At 51.0% G+C, this 18,561-nt stretch overlaps 1 protein-coding gene across 1 annotated transcript in view; it reads right to left on the bottom strand.

The window, feature by feature from the left end:
* ASTN2 (astrotactin 2) overlaps window positions 1–18,561 on the bottom strand; it is a 319,116-nt gene that overhangs the window by 217,741 nt on the left and 82,814 nt on the right. The window contains exon 4 of the mRNA XM_062011422.1: window positions 2,302–2,451. Coding sequence (XP_061867406.1) covers window positions 2,302–2,451 — 150 coding nt within the window. The remainder of the gene's footprint in view (window positions 1–2,301; window positions 2,452–18,561) is intronic.

Raw genomic sequence — 18,561 nt, 5'->3', positions numbered from 1 at the left:
AGAGAGGGGCACAGTGGGGAGATCAGTGGCCAGACTCCTGGGCATGCTCAGGCTCCCAGGGGGTCCCTTCCCTGACAAGAACAGCACAAGAGTCCCAGCAGTAGCCTTGGCCAGACCTGTGTTGGACAAAACAAATTGTCTCCCACAGCCTGGCAGCAACTGCACCTGGCTGAGGACTCACTATGTTGTGGTCACAGCAGGGAGGGAAATCATCTCCTCACCTCAAACAGATGTTGGGTACAAGCTGGTCTCCAGCTCTTGTGAGGAAACACAAGCCTGGGCAGAAATGGGAGAACAACCAAGGGCTCCCCTGTACTGGTCTCCACTGACTATTCCCATGGCCACTAATGGGGGACAGTGGTGATGGGGTGAGGGCTGGGAAGGCCTCTCCCTGACCTTAGGCATGCTCTGGAGGCAGGGAAGCAGCAGCCTGGGGAGGCTGGGGATGGAGGTGTCCCCAGGGATGAGGGACAGGCTGGGTTGTCTCAGAGTCACACTGCTCCCAAGCAGCCAGAGGCTCTGCCTGCAGCTGGGCATCGTGTCTGCTCCTAAGCTTGGCTGTGAGGATTAATTGACTTACTCCATTAGTGACCAAAAATACCTCCTGCCTTCAGGTGGTTTCAAAGTGAAATGAAACCCCCAAAAAATGAGGCTGGAGCAAGGAGTCAGAGAAGCTTCACCAGACCCCGGTCACTGTGTACCCCAAAGCACCCCCACCCCCACACCACAGTCCCAATGCACGTATCTGAATAACTACTAGAAAACAAACCAAATAATTTAAACCAGTTAAAGAGTCAGAACATTTTCTTCACACTAAGTGAATAATTTATGGACAGAGCTATAATAAAAAAAGCCCTCTCCAGGCCTGTGTTGCAGGAAAATGTATCCAGAATAAAAGATCACATTTCAGACTCATAAATAAATGAGAAACAAAACCAACAGTAAACAGAAAGAAAAGTATTTCCTTGCCAGTTCCTGGCACTGCCACAGAGACCTGCAGCATGCAGGGTACACCATGGCCAACTGCCCATCATCCCTGGAAGAATCTCAGTAACTCCTCCTCCTCCCCAGCTGGAAATCTGGTCACAACCTCCCCCAACACAGCCTCAGCACTCCCCACTCAGCCCACAGCCAGCACTGCTTTGAGCAGCAAGAGCACTGGGAGGAGGTGGGTTCTCTTGCTCAGAGGCCACACAAGGGCCAGTCTTGCTCCCAGGGCTGCTCCAGTCAACCTCCCATCCATGCTCTGTTGCAGCTGGCAATGGCCAGCAAGGCTACAAACACAACTCAGCATCCCTCTGACACCTCTGCACAGTGCGGCTTTTACAGCCACGAAACATCCTTCCTACCCTCTGTGTGGCCCCTAACAAAATAGTCCAAGAAAACCCAAGCACTGGGAAAGTGCAACAAAGAGAGGTCCCGGTGATGTGAGTTACAACCAAAGAGAACTTTATCCCTTCCTCCAAGATGAAAATTTGCCAAGAAACCATGCTTCACTCCCACCAAGCCTCAGGTAGCTGGGACAGCTGTCAGGGGCTGCAGCACACCTGGAGAAACCCATGGGGAAGGTAACACCATCCCCAAGCAGCTCCACCAGACCATCCAGAGGATGCTGCAGGGGTTTGCTCCTCTTCACCCCTTCACCGAGGAGCATTGATGTCCCAGTGCTCAGCAGTGAGAGTGAGAAGCTCCTGCCCTCATTCCCAGCCACGCTTCTCTGATGTGGCCAGATCCAGAGCAGTGGAGGAGCAGCTGGTGATCATAGAATAATTTCAGCTGGAAGAGACCTTTAAGCCCATGGAGTGCAGCCTCTGTCCCAGCCCTATCACCCACCAGCCCATTGCACTCAGTGCAATATCTACCCAGCTCTGAAACCCCTCCAGGGACGGTGACTCCAGCAGCTCCCTGGGCAGCCCCTTCCAATGCCTGACAGCCCTGGCACCAAAGCAATTCCTCCTCACATCCAGCCTGAACCTCCCCTGCTGCAACTTGAGGCTGTTTCCTCTTGTTCTATTGCTTCTTACTGGGGAGAACAGACTGACCCCACCTTGCTGCAGCTGCCTTTCAGGTAGTTGTAGAGTGAGAAGGTCTCCCCTGAGCCTTCTTTACTCCAGGCTCAACAGCCCCAGATCCCTCAGCCCTTCCTCAACTGAGACGTGCTCCAAACCCTTTACCAGCTTGGTAGCCCAGCTCTGGATCCTCTCCAGCACCTCAATGTCCTTCTTGCAGAGAGGGGCCCAGAACTGGACACAGCAGCCTCATCGAAGCCGAGTGCAGGGATGAAGGATGGCAGCAGCCTACCTCGGGGCCGGCTCCGGCGCTTCCGTCTGCCCACAGAGGTGCTGCGCAGCGCGGGCTGCAGCTGCCCGATCTCGATGGGCGTGTTGGTGCGGAAGCTCTCCTTGAACTTCTGCATCAGGGACTCCACCGTCTCCTGCGTCACCTCGGGACCTGCAACAACAGCAAAGGGACTGTGGTTAAGAGTGGGCCACCACGTCCCCACTGCCTGTACAAGCCCTTCCATGCAGAGGACAGCGGGAGCCCAAGCTGAGTCCTTGGGCAGGAGCTCTGCTGAAGTGGGACAGAGCTTGAGGTCACCCTCCAAAGTCACCTGTGGGGACCCATCTCATGCTTTCCAAGTCTTACCAAAGTCACAGAAATTAGAGAACTGGCAGTTTATGGAAGCTACATTTTCCACACTGATCTCCAGTGCTTTGGATTATTCCTCGCCTCTCCCCTGTGTGCACACAGGGCTCTGTGCCCTCCTCCAAGTTACAGCCAGAAGGGTTCAAAACACACAGGAACACCCCAGACACTGAGCTGGCTTTGGGTTGGGTTTAACTCTTCCCCAGGAGCTCGCAGTCAAATTCTAGCAGGTGAGTCTGAGGCTACAAGGTGGTGGGCATGGCTGGGGTGGCAGTTGGGCAAATGATGTAGGGCTGTGCTCACACACCGGGCAGCAGCACCCAAGCTCAGGAATTGGCTTGCTGCAGCACCCCACAGTATATCACAGCTTGTTAATGTTTAAGTAGCTCTTGTCCTTGCTCCCACACACCCCGTTACCCAGTAAAACCAAAACCCCCACAGAACTCTCCTATGAAACTCACCACCTGCCCACGTAAGGAGCAGTTATGGGAAATCAGGAGAGCACTCACAAAGAGCAGAGATGAAATTCAGGATCAGAAGGTTTGTCCTCCTGCAGGCCACAGAGGTCTCCCAGGTTTAAAAAATGGTTTGGCCTCTGTCAACTCCTTGAATAAACTCATTAGCAAACATAACCTCTGTCCTGTCTCCATTTCAAGAGTCACGACGTCCCTCCAATTAGCTCCTGAAGCTCCCTCCAGCTGCAGCGTGCCTGTGCAGGGCTGCCAGGCCCTATAGCCAACCCCACACACCCCTCTGATAAAGGATGAGTGATCATCTTGGATATCTCCAGCCTGCCACGAGTTAGAGGCTGATGCATCACCCCATCTCCTGCAGTCAGAGACACACGGGATCTGTACGGAGCAGCTCGGGCATGCAGCGAGCTGAGAGTGCGTAACTCTACCTAACTCACTTCACAGCCTGTGGCAGGGCCCATTGTAGTGCAAAATGAGAGGGTGGCCATGCAGGACAAGGCTGGTAATTCGACACTGGTAACTCTAGACAAGGATTTGACTTGAATGCATCTTCCAATGATTCCACACCAGGCTCCCATAGGCAGCTCAGATCAAAGGTAGAGCTCCCCTATGCTTACAGCAGGCACGGGCAGATCCTGTGCTGTCAGATGCCCCAGCCAGCAGCATCACAGGGGGAAACAAACTAAACAAGAGCAGGGAAAGGTCTCCAAAGAGCATCTGGTGAGAGTCAGACCCAACCCCCTCGCGCAGGGCAGGGATGCAGCGGCTGTGCCGGTGCTGAGGGGAAGCCCTGCAGCTCCTTTGCGAGAGCAGCCGCAGCGGGGCCTCCTCGGAACAGATGGCAGTGATCTGAACCTTAGGGCTGTGTAACACCCCATGGGGAGCTCAGGAGCCACGCTGCTGAGGCTTAGTTACCGAAAAGGAGGCCAGAAGGAGAGCAGGGGGTGGGTGTGAAGGGGCTGTGCCTCTGGCGGCATCAGTCGTGGCTCCCCGCAGCCCCTGCTCTGCTGAGCGGCACCGCGGCACATCTGGCAGCCGCTCGGCACAGCCATCCAGAGGCATCTGCTCACCACACTCGGAGCTGGAGCAAACACCAAAAGCAGGGGAAGGCATTTCCTTTGTGGGGAGAGAGACAGTCCCTGCCAGCCCCGGCTGTTTGTGCTGATGCTACAAGCTCCCTGCGCTGCACAGCTCACACGTGCCAGCGCATGCTTGGCCTCTCCGTGCCCCTGAGCTTGGGGGTTTGGAGCAATGAAAAGGAAAAGGAGAGAGGGGGGAAAAACAAGAAGAAACCAGATCTTGTCAACATGATCTCAGCCAGCAGAACTCAACACGGAGAAAACCCTCACTGACAAATGAAAGGTAGCTGGGCTTCAACTGAATGAGCATCAGGGGTCAAGGATGAAGGAAGGACCTTTCACGCACTACCAACCATGACAAAAGGGAGAGAGACGAAACCAATGCACTGTAACACGATGAGGCACAGCGCACACACAGAGGTTTCTAGGACCTGTTGGCTCTGGGGGTGTCCATCGTATCCATACAAGACACAGCCTCCCCTGAACTGCTTTCTTGGGCTTTCCCACAGGCAGCCCTCTGAGCCTGGACAGCCAGGGGTAGGAATCCACCACCCACCTGGACTGACAGTGCCAAACGTGGGCTGAGCCACAGCTCCAGGCACTGCCCACATGCTGCTGCCCTCGGCCCCGTGGCCATGGACTCCTCCCAACAATGCTCAACATGACGCTGGGTGGAAGCAACAGAACCCTCCTCTCCTGGAGTGAAGCCTGCCAAACTGCCTTCTCTCTCATTCCTGCTTTCCAGGAGAGAAATCCATCAGGGCTCTTGAGCTCACATCTTCGTCATCATGTTCCCCAGCCTGGCAGAGGTGGTGAGATGTACCCCAAGGTTTGGCACCACGTTAGGATGTCAGTCTCACCCTGTCCTTTAGCAAGGGTCTTCAGCAGCATAATGTGCCCAGGAACAGGCTGAGGCAGAGGAAGCACGAGGCTCTTCAGCCTCCGCAAAGGCAGCCTCTATCTCTGGCAGCGATTTAAGGATGCAGCTGAAGGTCACTGTACCTTTGTAAAGCATGATACGTGTTCCCAACACACACCTCCCTCCTGTCCACCCCCATATGCTATTTTGAAAGTGATTTGCTCTCCTTATGGCTCCCCTATTCATATGCACATCTCTCACAAAACAATTCCTACCAAGAGCCTTTATTTCTTCCTTCCTTTTTTGCTGGCAGAAATTGCACTTGGAAAATATGTTGTTTGGTTTAAAAATTACAACAACAACAAGAAAAAGTTGTCAACTGAGCAACATGAGTGATGTTTGGGTAATAATATACACTGCAAGGGAGATGGGAAGCAGTAGAGCTTGTTCCAGCTCTCACAGGAACCCCAGTGCGGTCAGGAGAGCTGTGCCTCAACTTTGCTGAGATATTTTAGGCTCTTCAGATGTGGTCCCTAGAGGAGCCCAGTGGAGCAGCTGTACCACATAATGGAGGACTGCCCTCAGCCTAAGCCAATGCTCCCACAGCTCACAGAGACCCTACATCCACCCAGTACCTGGCAGCCCCACCAGAGCTCAGTGGGGCACGGGAAGGGCAGCAGCTTCTCCCCGAACCAGGCTCTACACCTCCTGCTGCCACTGGCTGGTTGGCAGAGCTGGACAGCCCCACAGCTTGGGTTTTGCAGCTTATTAAAAGAGTGATGAGTCTTAAGGGCTGCAAAGGCATCAGCTTCCACAGATCTCCCAGCCTTTAGTGTTCAGCTTAAAGTTCTAGCCCCTGGAGCCACAAAAGCATCCCTGTCCTCCTCACAACACCTGCACTCCTTCAGCTGCAGGGAAAAGACTGGAAGACAACAGCAGCTTCTATTAGAGCTTCCCATGCTAGGTATGGAGTGAAATGCATTTTAAAAAATACATTTTTATCAGCCTCTGATTTTGCCACCCCTCTGATTCCTGAGTGCCAGAGAGCAAGTTATTGATTCCTCACCACTACCAGTTGAAATGGAGAAAGGAGTAACACACAGAGCAGCTCAAGAGCTGCTCAACTGAGCATGCTGCTTTGCTGGAATCAAAGTGTTTCACAAGAACATGTCAAACTCAATCAAGGATTAAATGGAAAGTTCGGGCATAATTAGAAGCCAAGGTCAGTGAGATTTTTTTAGCTCCTGACCTGTGAATGCATCCATGACAGCACGCGTGGCCACGTGTAGGACACGATCCTCTTGTCTCACACACTAGCTCTTCAAGACTCCCTCCTGCCCTCTCACCAACTGCTTCTAGCACTTTTCACACATCAACCACTTTTTTCTAGGCACAGGGGAAGGTGCCCTCCTGGGAACTGTCTCTAAAGGTCATTATCATTATGCCCATAATGCAGGTTAATAACGTTATAATTGTTTCCTCCAAATCAACCCCCTGAGTTTCAATAAGCTCGTTGTGACGCCTCTGGATCGATCCTTTGGAAATTTCTATTCCACAAAGTATTTCAAGATATCAACTTTCTGATCCTATTTGGGGTGAGCATACATTTCACAATACTGAAGATTTCCACATGGTGGAAACCCTGTTTTCTCCCCAGCTCTAAATAATGGGTGTTTGTTGCTTTCCGAAGCATGAAATAAGCGATGGTGTTTGTTCAGAAACTGGGATGTGGACTGATTTTCAACAGTGCCACCCTGAAGGTGCTAAGCTCCAGAAAGCAGAGTGCTTTACTAGCATAAAATTAGGCAATTACACCAATGCCTGTATGATGGCAGTGGGAGAGATTTGTACAACACATCACACATACTGGGATGAAAACATCTGGCGAGTGATGTCCTGCCACGGAGCATGGTGGATGTGGCAAAGACATGAGAAACGCTGAGAACTTCACCTCTACATCTCTTTCTCCAGCCAGCAAATCCCTCTGCTACCTCTTGAGCAAGAGGGCCTCTATCCTCATTGGTCCCCTGTTCTCCTTCAGACCACGTCATATGCCACGTGTAGGTACATCGTGCCCACAAAACACTGGGAGGCTGCTGCCTGTGTTACACAGCCAGCTCAGGAGATAAATATATATATATGTATATATTTCACATGTATAACACATCCAAACACAGCACAAATAACCACACACCCCCATACATCAAGGGGACAAGCTCCTCCTGTGACACACATGTCTCCAAGCCATCTTTAGGGGAACTCTTGGGGGTGTAGGACACGTAGCAGGGTGGGCTTTGCCCAGCACAGCTGCAACTCCTCTCTGAGCGTTACACAGAGAGGGGTTCAGATGCAGCAACACAGGGATACAGCAATCCAGGAGCATTTTGAAAACAGACTTGTACTCCATCTCAGCTTTTTATCTTTTTTTCTCTCAGCCCTTTGTGTTCAGTTTTAAAATAGAGAACATACACATTTTTAACACAGGTATTCATACACAGATATTAACGGGTTATTATATGTATTAATACATCTGCTACAAAAATAGATTTTTATACGTAAAGATGTGATTTTAATTGCAAATTGGAGGGGGAGGGTAGCAGAAAAAGAGATAAAACTTTATTTGAGATGTCTCCTTTGAAGGAAACTGAACAAATGTACTTTCCTCCTTCATATATTCATGAGATGACTGCTTCCCTACCCCGTTCTCCACCACCCTCAGCTCCGGGCTCGGAGCCAGCACAGTCCTTATCTGGTACGAGGCAGGGGAAAAAAAGCCCTGATAGGATCAGAAGTTTCAGTAGTATAACAGATCTGAAAAAAGCAAAAAAGTCTCCATTGGGTTTTAACAAAGCTTTGGGTGCGTGAAGGGGAAGGGGGGATGCTGGGAGAGGCTGGTGTACACAGTGAAAGGGAAGACCTATGTTGGGTCAGCATCCCACAATGGGGATGGGGACCCCAGGGAACACCAGAACACCCCACAATCCTTCCAATTACACATCCACTCCTTGCTTTTTCCTCTTTATTGCAAAGCTTTGCCATTCTCCCCCATCTACAGAGGTAACAACTGCAGCTCCTGTCCTTGCTGCAGCCGAGTGAGCTGCTCCTCAAACTGCCAGGACCTGGGGGGAATGCCCAGCCCAGTAGGAAGGAGCCCACAGCAGTGCCCACCCCAGCCCCAGCTGCCCTGACCCTTCTTCATCCTCTCTCCAGTCACGGCGCTCAATCGCTTCCCAGCTAATTGCCTCCACTCATGTGTGCAAACCAACCGTTTACTGCAAAATGCCACGGAATGTTAATTTCCTTCAGAATTGGGTAATTGCAAAGCACTTCCATTTTTTTTTATTATAGGAAATGAATAAGCATTGTATTAATAGCATCGCTTCCATCTCCAACCACAACCGTGGCCCCATCCACAGAGGCTGCAAGCTATTCGTCACCCCACACTTCTCTGCCTTCCTCCCTTCCCTTCCCCTGCCATGCTCCTGACTTTCCCATGTTGGTAATTAAGATAATGCAACATAATTATAAACACATTGTGAAAGATCAAATGTTTAAGAGCCGCAGTTCAATGGTCCCCTCTTCTGCCTCACACCTTTGCACTGCAAGCGTCTTGCAGAAGCAGATGAGTGTCTGCTCTCTCCTTGGACTGCCACCAGCTGTCCCTGGAGCTGTTTCTGACTAGGAAACCCTCAGCTCTTCTACAGGCAAAGACTTTTCTAGCATCCCCTTCCCCTGACATCTACAGGGCACTACAGATTGGGGTTGTTCAGCTCGGAGAAGGCCCAGGGGAGACCCTATTGAAGCCTTGCAGTACTTAAAGGGGGTTTATAAGAAAGCTGAGGATCAACTTTTTTGTAGTGCCTGTTGGGACAGGACAAGGAGTGACGGTTTTAAACTAAAAGAGATGAGATTCTGACTAGGTATAAGGAAGAAACTTTTTACCATGAGGGTGGTGAAGCTCTGGAACTGGTTGCCCTGATTGGTGGTAGATGCCCCATCCCTGGAAATACTCAGACTGGACAGGGCTCTGAGTGACATGAATGAGTTGAAGATGTCCCTTCTCATTGCAGATGAGTTGGACTAGATGACTTTTAAAGGTCCCTTCCAACCCAAATCATCCTCTGATTTGTCCCTTTACTCCACTTCTCCTTCTGACAGGCCATGGGATGCTGCCTCATGTCTCCTTGCCCCAGTACCAAGAAGATCCAGGCTACTAGAGACTTCCCTTTCCACCTCTCCACCGTAATAAACCCCTTAACTTACCTTTTTTTATGAGACACCATAATTTTTTCACTTATGTGGCGATCAAAGAGGAGCAGGGAAGATGGGCAAACTCTCAGTAGCAGCTAATGCTCCTCAAGTTATAAAATAATTGAGAAGTTAAATAAGAACACTCTGGAGAAAGCTTCCTGATTTGGTGCTAATGGGCACGGGAAGCGGCCCAGGCTAATGTAGTGTGGAGGAGAGCTGCTGGGGAGAGGGCACAGCGCTGACCTGCAGCACGAGGGTACAGGCAGAAAAGATGGAGCTGAGAGCTGGTTTGTTGGCTCAGGACAAGCCTTGGAGCTGAGGGAATGCCCAGAGGGCCCAAGTTACCAAAAGCAAACCACTTCCAAGCCAGTTGGGTGAGGCAGCGTGGCTGAGGTGGCCAAACCCCACAGGAGCCAGTGTTGAGGCGCAGCAAATGCTGCAACTCAGAGGTGCTGTCACGCAGGATTGATTTGAAACACCTTTGTTAATAAGTTTCCTCTCCTACCAGTCCTTCAGATAGGTCACTGCCTAATGATAAATGGGGCTAGAAGGTGCCTGCAGACCTAATATCAGTGCAGGTGCCTGGCCTCAATCCATCTTCCTTAGGAGCCAGCTGACAAAACTGCCTCAGCACCATAGCTGGGTAAAACACAACCGATAGGAAGGGGATCTATCTGCAAAGAGAGTGAAGGGCTAGCACTGCAGCTGCCCTCCCACAAACCCACCAGCCCGGGAGAGAGTGATGGGAGAACATCTCACACATGCCAACCCACAGAGCCACAATGCCACTAAAAGCCAACATGAAGGAGCACTGAGCATCATGGACTGAGAGGAACCCTCCCATGCAGGTAACAGGATCTGGAGCAGCCTCAGCACTGAGCCACTACATCCCAGGGGCTGTAGTGTCCACTATCCATCCCGAGTGTCCACTATCTACAGAATTCCAACAGAAATTGGGAACATTATGAGGTGATTCTTCTTCATCCCAGACTCTGTCCCCTCTTCTGTTCATTTTGACTTGAGAAAATCTGGCAGGTTTTTGCTCCATGCTGACACTGTGGAAGGACAGCCCTGAGCAGAGCTGAAACTCTCCCAGCTCCTCTGCATCCTGCATTGATAGCTGCAAGGTGCAAGCCAGCACAGAAACTCAGGAGAGGGGCAGATGCTTGGGACCCCCCAGGATCTCCCAAGGGGAATGAACAACCACCATATCGAGGTTTTTTAGATTTTGCACGAGGCAAACACACAAAACAATAATCATCTCAAAGCTAATCCTGGTCAACAACTGGCCTACAAGCCAGCTAAGCCTTCAATAATGCAGCACTTTATCAAACATTCATAGTGATGCACAAAGTGACAAACAACTCGCGCCTGACATTTGTATAAATATAGCTCCTGATGGCTTGTTTTCCTCGGACAGACAGAACTTCACAGCTTATCTTCTGTGAGCCTGTGATTTTGCCTGGATGAAAAGCACTTTGGACATCTGGGGAATCAGGGCTACTGCACACAAAACAGCCACAACATCTCCAGCAGGCACCAGCAGCCCCACAAAACCCATCCCATGTTAACGGAGTCACCCGGCTGTGGCTGGGAGAGGGGAGATAAGCAAGGGTACTTCTCACATGGGATGTCATCCAGCATAAAGGAGAGATCAGCCCAAGCCTTGTAAGGCAGTGATAAACCAGAGGGTCTGCACAAATTTACCATCCCTTCAGGATGCTCAGTAAAATGCTGGCAAATTCAAACACCCCTTTCCTCTTCCGTTCCCTACGGCACCATCAGAAGCTGCTTCTCCATCTGCTTCTTCCCTCCTATCTCATGAAATCAGTGGGTAGGATACAGTGAAGGGAGGGGAGAAAAACAAGAAAGATTACATGAGGAAGTCCAACCCACCAGCCTTTTCTCAACACCACCACTTGCTGTGAGCCAGGAAGAGCCCTGCCTGGTCTGAAATGTTTAAGCCTTAATTAATCATTAAGCATGTGCCAGCACAGGACCTCACTCAGCCAGGGGATGCCAGACCACAGGAGGCCACCAGCCCCTGAGAGCTTCTCCAACCCTTCTTCCAGGCTGCTGGAGGTAGGAAGCATGTTGGATGTGGGTCCCAACACAGAGATCCCCTGGGCATGCTCCTGTACATCCATGGTGCTGCCTTGGGCCACTTTCTTGGAGGGTGTAAAGGAGAGGGAGCATGCCCTGGAGGCTCACCAGGCCAAGAGACCATCATCCCCTCCCCCCACTTTGGTGGGGACAACCCAAATTTGAGATGAAGGCAAACAGTTCATTGTGATGAGATGATCAAAATAAACCTCAAACTCCAGCCTGGCAGCTCTCTGTTTAAAGCTCAAAAGGCAACATATTAATTATGACTGTTTACCTCTCTGGAAAGCAAACTTTTCCCTAGCAGGTATGGACATCTTCAAATCAGCATTAAAGTCAGAGCTGGCATCACCATGGGACTGAAGGACTCAATGGCATATCAACTGTAACAACTGGGGCCTCTATTCTCTTCATTAGCACACTCAAATCAGTTGGAATTAAGCACATTGGACTTAAAAACATGTTTAATGTCTCTAATAACTCGAGACAGCAGCTAAGCATGTGCTCAAGTGCCTTCCTGAACTGAGACCTGATTCCTACCCTGTCAGGTCCAACTTATTGTTTATATTTTATTTCTTAAAAGCTGAAATTTGCAGCTGGGTGTTTGAGCCAGGCAGGAGCAGCGGGCTGCACAAGCCCCTTTCCCCTGGCAGCCTACGTGAATATACATTTCCAAAGGTCTCTGGAAATTACGCGAGGAGCTGGCGGGGATTAGAGCCGGGAAAAGCTGATCACGTACAAAGAGGGTCACGATCCCATCAGGTCACTGGAAAGAAGACGGAGCCTCAAGATGCATCAGATGCTGGCCTGACGTGCTGTCCCATTTTAGCCTCCAGGCCCAGCAAATGTTAAGCCATCATTTTATTTATTAAAGGCTTAGAAAGCCTCTGGTTAATGCTCAGATTCAGGGTGGCACTGCAGCTGCCTACGTGAGCAGCAGCTGATGAATGGTTGCCCTGGCATGGTGGGGATCTCCCTTCTGCAGCCCACACAGCCCAGTCAGGCACCCCTGTCCCATCAAGCATGCTGGGCTGGTAGGTCAGGATGGCAACATGGGGCTGGGCATCTCTGGTTGCCCATATGCTCTATCTTCTCCATCACAAAGGGCAACACCATCACTCACTGATCAGGGCATTGCCTCCAACTCACACCCTGTCTTTAAATCACAGAACCACAGAATGGTGTGGGTTGAAGGGCCCTGCAGAGCTCATCCAGCCCAAGCCCCTGCTAAAGCAGGTTTTCCTCCATCAAGGGGCACAGGAACATGTGCAGGTGGGCTTGGAAATCTCCCAAGAAGGAGCCTCCACACCCTCCCTGGGCAGCCTGGGCCAGAGCTCCCTCACCTCAATAGTAGTTTTCCCTTCCACATCTCAGCACCCAAGATGTCCCTTTTCCCAGCCCTGACACTGTGACTTTTGCCCAGAGCATTGCCTTACCCATCCCCTAAAGCAGTCTGTTCTGGGAGGTGAAGCTGATGACTGAGACGCAGCCACCACAATCACTGCTCCAGTGTTGCTGGGTGGCACAGGACGCTCCCTCTCTTTACTACCAGGACTCTTCCCCTGTCTGCCTTTTGGTGTTATCTCAGACCTAAGCCATTTGTCTCCCCATAGTTCTCCCAGACTGCATCATCCCAAGCAGTTTGGCTGGAGGCTGTTGGTACTACAACCCTTTACATGAGCGTTCCCATTTCCTGGTGCTGCCCTGCCTGCTGCCTGGCCTGGCTTCCCCCTCCAACTCACCACTCAAGGACATGAGCAGGTGTGCTGGTTTTGGCCGGGACAGAGAGGTGTTCAACCACGACACCAGGGTTACCAAAGCAGCCAGTGGCAGGGTGGAGCTGGATCTACATCTCCACGTTCACTCTAGGTGCCACACCATCTCTCGGGCCGGCTCCAAAGCCTCTCGCTATCACTACAGAGAAAAGCATCCATGGATTAAGTATGAGAAACTTCAGAGGTTTACCTGAGTTAACACAGCAGGTGAGAAGAAAGTCCAGGAGATATGAATTCCAGATGACTGCAGAACCACACCTTTGATATGCCTACGGTATTAATCATCGGAACCATCGGTAATAAGTCCTGTCTCCTGTCTAGACTTGGAGGCCAAACCCAGACTGCAGAGTCTCTGAAGCCAGCACAAAGGCCTGCTTGAAAAGTTCTTTTTTTGAACATGAAAGAAACTGAGAAAATAAAGATGGGTCCTTTGTTGTAGGACTGGAATTGCAGATACTCGATTTTCAAGTCTGACATCTCTTTTCTCCTCAGTTTTCTCCAGGCAGAAGTTCTGCATCTCACTGATCCTTAGGAGATTTGGGTTGGCAAAATCTGGTTGGGCAGCTCATGGGTAGCCACATATTCAGGCTTGCTGGATTTTGGCTACCATCATCTCTGTGAACCCAGTGTGTCCCACATAGGGATGTGGTGGTGCTACCAGGGGCCAAAGCCTCTCAGACTGCACTTGATGGACAGAAGCAAAGGGCTCCTGCTGCTGTGGGATGAAGCCACGTTGGTATGGAACAGTGACAGGTAAGTTAAAAGCAAGTTAGGAATTCCCAAAGGGTTGGAACTTGAGGCCATCTGCTTGGGAAAGGTGAGAGAGCAGAAATCATCAGAGGCATAGATTGGAAACTACCCAGAGAATGCAGGCATGAGCTGGGCAGAGGCAGCGAGGACACTGGCATCACCTGCATGAATTTACCCAGACCCCCTTAATGGCAGAATGCTGTGTACACACAGGGATGGGTTTGTCATGGGGGTCTCCCCAGGAAAGACCAAACCCCCAGAAACTGCACCCACACCAGCAGAGCCCTCGTGGCACCACACACACACTCATGGGCCACGACCCCCCTGGAGATCTCATTGTCGGAGATAACCCAAAGCCACAGACAGCCCAGCCCTCTTTCCACACCAGCACAAAGGGATCCTTTTGGCTAATGAGTGCTGCCAGGCTCCTGCCTCCCTCCTCGCTCTGCTTCATTTTATTATATCAATTATAAAAATTACTCTTCTTGTTAAACTGCTTCAGAATTCTCCTCCGTCTGAATTCATCTGGGCTCTGTGCAATGTCACCAGGTCAGTTTGTGCTCCTGCTGCAATTCTAATTTTGTCAGTTTTCCATTTTCTAGAGAGTTGGGGGATTTTGCTTCCTTCCTTCTCTTCTTTTTTTTTTCCTCTTTCCCCGAGTCAAAAATGATTTTGCATAACAGTAATAACGTTAATGGCCCTGCACAGCGCATCCAGATTACAACTGCAGCTAGGGAGAAATAAACATCTCATCTTTGCCCTGCTGTTTATCTACCCACAGCAGAGCCTGGTATCAGGTCAGAACCTGTAATTTCATTAACTTTATCACTCCGACGTGCTTGTTGCTGGATGTCATTATTCAGCACATTGCGCCCGCGTTTTGTTTGTGCCAGGCTTCACTTCAGATGCTCCAGCACCACACAGGAGCAGCCCTCCCATCCACAACGCTGCCTCAGACTTGGGAGGAAAGTTTGACTCGCTGATCCGTGCTCTGCTTCCCCGTGATCTGCAAAAATATTTGTGCTGCTCGATCCCCCAGGGCTGAGCCGTCTCTCTCTTCTCACAGGGTTGTTCGTGGCACAGCTCTCTGGCACAGTTCCCTGCCTGACCTGACACATCCCATGCTGGGCAATAAAAATCCCACACTCTTCCTCATGGAAAGAGCAACGGAGCCCAAAAGCTGCACAGCACAGGGTGCACAGATCCCAAGTGATGGCAAGTGCCCGCTGCCAGCATGATCTGGCACCTCACGTCAATCAGTGCCCGGCACATGGGGAGAGAGAGCGGCGCGGGCAGGCAGAGGGCAAACTGAGATGCTCTGTCTTCATTGGATTTGCCATCCCTGGTAATTAATGCTGGGAAATGACACTTGAAAGAGCCTCTAGTGACAGCTCCAGTGATGATACCATTTGGAGCCTGCTGACAAGTCCCGGTTGATGCCTTATCACAATGTGATGCTGCAGGAGCAGTCAGAAGAGCTTTTCCCCTGGGTACCGATGGGCTCCCTGGATGTGGGCACAGCTCCCTGCCCAGCCCCGACCATCCCACTGAAACATGGTGGCTCCAGCCCTGCAGCCAGGCACTGGGGGAAGGCAGACCCTGTCCTTGAGCCAGGGCCATGCTCCAGACGGGTTCCCTTTGACTCATCCATCTTCAATCCACCTGTGCCTGAGCAGAACTGCTTTCCAGCCTCTGGGGATCTCCAGGTATGCAGTGTCTGCTCACACCAACTGCAGTTTCTCCACTCCACCTGCCACATATCCCTGTGGGGCTCTCAGCTGCATCTGCTGTGTGCTCAGCACACCCAACACCTCCGTGCCATCCTGCTTTCCAGACGTGTGCAAACCAGGTCACAGTGCAAAGCTCACATATTTCCACTCTAGAAATCTTTAACTACAGCCACCTCCTCCCTGGCAATCCAGGCTCTGACCAGCTTCAGCAAAGGAGAAACTAGTGCATACCATAGCCTGACTCCTTGAGCAAAGCCTCATCCAAGACAGAAAACACCGTGAACCAGCATGGTTCAGAAGGATCAGACCAGGCAAGGCACAAACCTGCCTTGATCCAAGGTGCAAAGCCTGACAGCATCACGAACTGAACTGGTGGGAGCATTTGTGAACATACCTCACAGCCTGGGGTAGCCCTGGCCCTGCAGGCAGCTTGCAGCCCTGGCTTGGGGGGATTTTTCAGTCAGTATAAGAAGTTCTTTATTGCCAATTCCTGAAGCCTGTGGATAGTTTAATATTCTGCCCTAGATCTTGTTTACTATTATGTTTTGAAGAGGACTGAAATGCAGTTACTGCTGTCTTCCCCACTCACACAACTCTAAATAATTTATAGGAACGCAAAACAAAGAAGAGAATATGAAAGAATAAAAAGGTAGCTCAGTTACAATATATGAAAGCTTTCACTTGTTCATTCTCACCCAGCAGAGGATTGAGGAAACAGCTCTGAGCACCACGGGCTGGTAGCAGCCAGCCCTACACCCAGGGGGATGCCCACAGGAATGCTTGGATCAGCACTTGAGGATGGCAGATGGATCCCCAGCCACCTCCACATTTGAGCAACTGTATCCACAGACATGGGAATCAAACCTTGTTTAGAACAGGAAAGAGTAAAAACTACTTTACAGGTGTAAGAAACTCAGCCTCAGCCACCAGTCTCAGACTTAGGATCATCACAAGGGCAGGGACCCCACTTTCCAGAGTTGGTGCATCCCCTGAGTCCTCCCTGGCTGCACTGCACAGAGCAGGAGACTCCTCCATGGACCAGAGGAGCCTTAACCTACATCCCTGTCACCACAGCTGTTCCAACAGTCCTTATTGGAATCCTACACGCTCAAGGGAAGAAAGGGAAGATGATCCAGCATTACCTCAAGAGCCCCTTCCCTGCACAGAGCCAGCCAGTGCATCCCTTCCTTGCTGCTGCCGACTCACTCAGCAATTAGCACTAATGTACTTTGCTTTTGTTTATTCAAATGCATTTCACTGTGCATTGCAGGTGAACAATATTAAATAGCTTCTAATGTCATTTCAGTAAGCAGAGGTGGGTGTTGCAGCTTCTGAGAGGCAGACTTTAAAAATGCAGGCAATCAAGTGTGCATTAGCCCAAATGCTCTGGGGAAAGCGCTGCTCCTTCTTGGCGCAGGAGAAACATCCTCCCGAGTTAGGCAGCTGCCCCTGTGCTGTCCCCTGCCTGCCCTTCTCAGTCATGCTTCTCCAAGTGCAGAACCACATGGTTTTATTTGCAGTTTGGAGAACAACTAAATAAAGAGCAGTCTGGATTGCTTTATAGAGGCCCTTGCACTGGCCTCCCAAAGCTCCCCTGTGCCTCCCAGTAGTGCAGTCATCCAGCAGGCAGTCCCAGTCACCACCAGCATCTGTCCCCCTAGTTTTGTCTCTCCTCCTCTTGCAGTAGGGTCCCTCCCCAGCTGCTCAGTGTGCAGCAGCACTGACAAGGCCTGTCCATAAAAGCCCATGTGCAGCCACCACAGACACCATCATGTACACTGTGACCACGGAGCACCCTCACTGTCTGTCCCACTGTGTCTGACCTTTGGCTACTGATTATGCCATTGTCAAACTGCTTTCCCCAGAGGGACTCCACCACTACTTGTCTTCTGAGCTAGGCAGGGCTTTGGGGAGCTGAAACACCAAAGGGAACAGAGCTCCTCTAAATCCAAGCCCAGCACCTTCAGGGAAGGTACAAAGCACCTACAGCACCTCATCTACTCAGAAACAGACACTCAGCCCAGCTTTCACTGCCCAGCTCCCCACAGCCTCTACCAGAGGATTTACACCTTACAACAGTGGCAGTATCCAATATAGTACCTTACAAGCACCATAGGGACAGAACAGACAGAACCCACACTAGTGGAACGGTTTAGGCTTCTTTCCCAGCTTTTCTACAGATGCTTATACATCAACTCCACCTGCCATACCAAACACTACGGGTGGGAAACGCTGTTTGGATCCCCATAGATTCAGCTCTGAGCTTCTTCCCACAATGAGAATATTCTGATCTACCCTTTCCACCTCTCCACAGGGTTACTGTGTGCCTGCTTTAAACCTGCAGCCCTGATGACTTTGTTTGTGGGTGACTCCAGGATTGTTTGTCTGCTCAGAGAATATAGCACAGGGGATGTTTAGCTGCTGATGGAGCTTTGTGGAACAGCTCTGCAAGGAGCACAAGGGCGCTGCAGGGCCCCAGAGCACCAACTGATGCTCTACTCCAGAGCATGGCAATGGACACTTCTGCCACCTAGAGACTAAAGCCTGGCCTGACTGATGGCCACATCAGCACTTGCCCATGGCAAGAAGTCAGGATGAGTCCCAGCATTCCCATCCTGTTGAGGAGACAGAGGTTTCAGTGCTGCTGGAGCAGCAGCAATGACTCCTCCAGGCTGCCCTGTGCACAGTGCTGCCCAAGCCTACAGCAAAAAGCAATTCCCCTCCCTGGGGAAATGCCAGCTCTGCTCCCCTAGCCAGGCATTCCCTAACCCACTGGGGTTTCTCAGCAGTGTGCCATTGCTAAGACGAGACACACAACCCAGCCTGAAAGTAGGGCCATCAGCTTTCCATCTCATCATGCTGGGCAGGCTCACATTGGAAACAGGAGGTGGGCTT

Source organism: Colius striatus, chromosome 19 (assembly GCF_028858725.1).
Source record: "Colius striatus isolate bColStr4 chromosome 19, bColStr4.1.hap1, whole genome shotgun sequence".
Taxonomy (NCBI): Eukaryota; Metazoa; Chordata; class Aves; order Coliiformes; family Coliidae; genus Colius; species Colius striatus.
The sequence above is the reverse complement of the archived record's forward strand: the minus strand, read 5'-3'. Positions and strand labels throughout refer to the sequence as shown.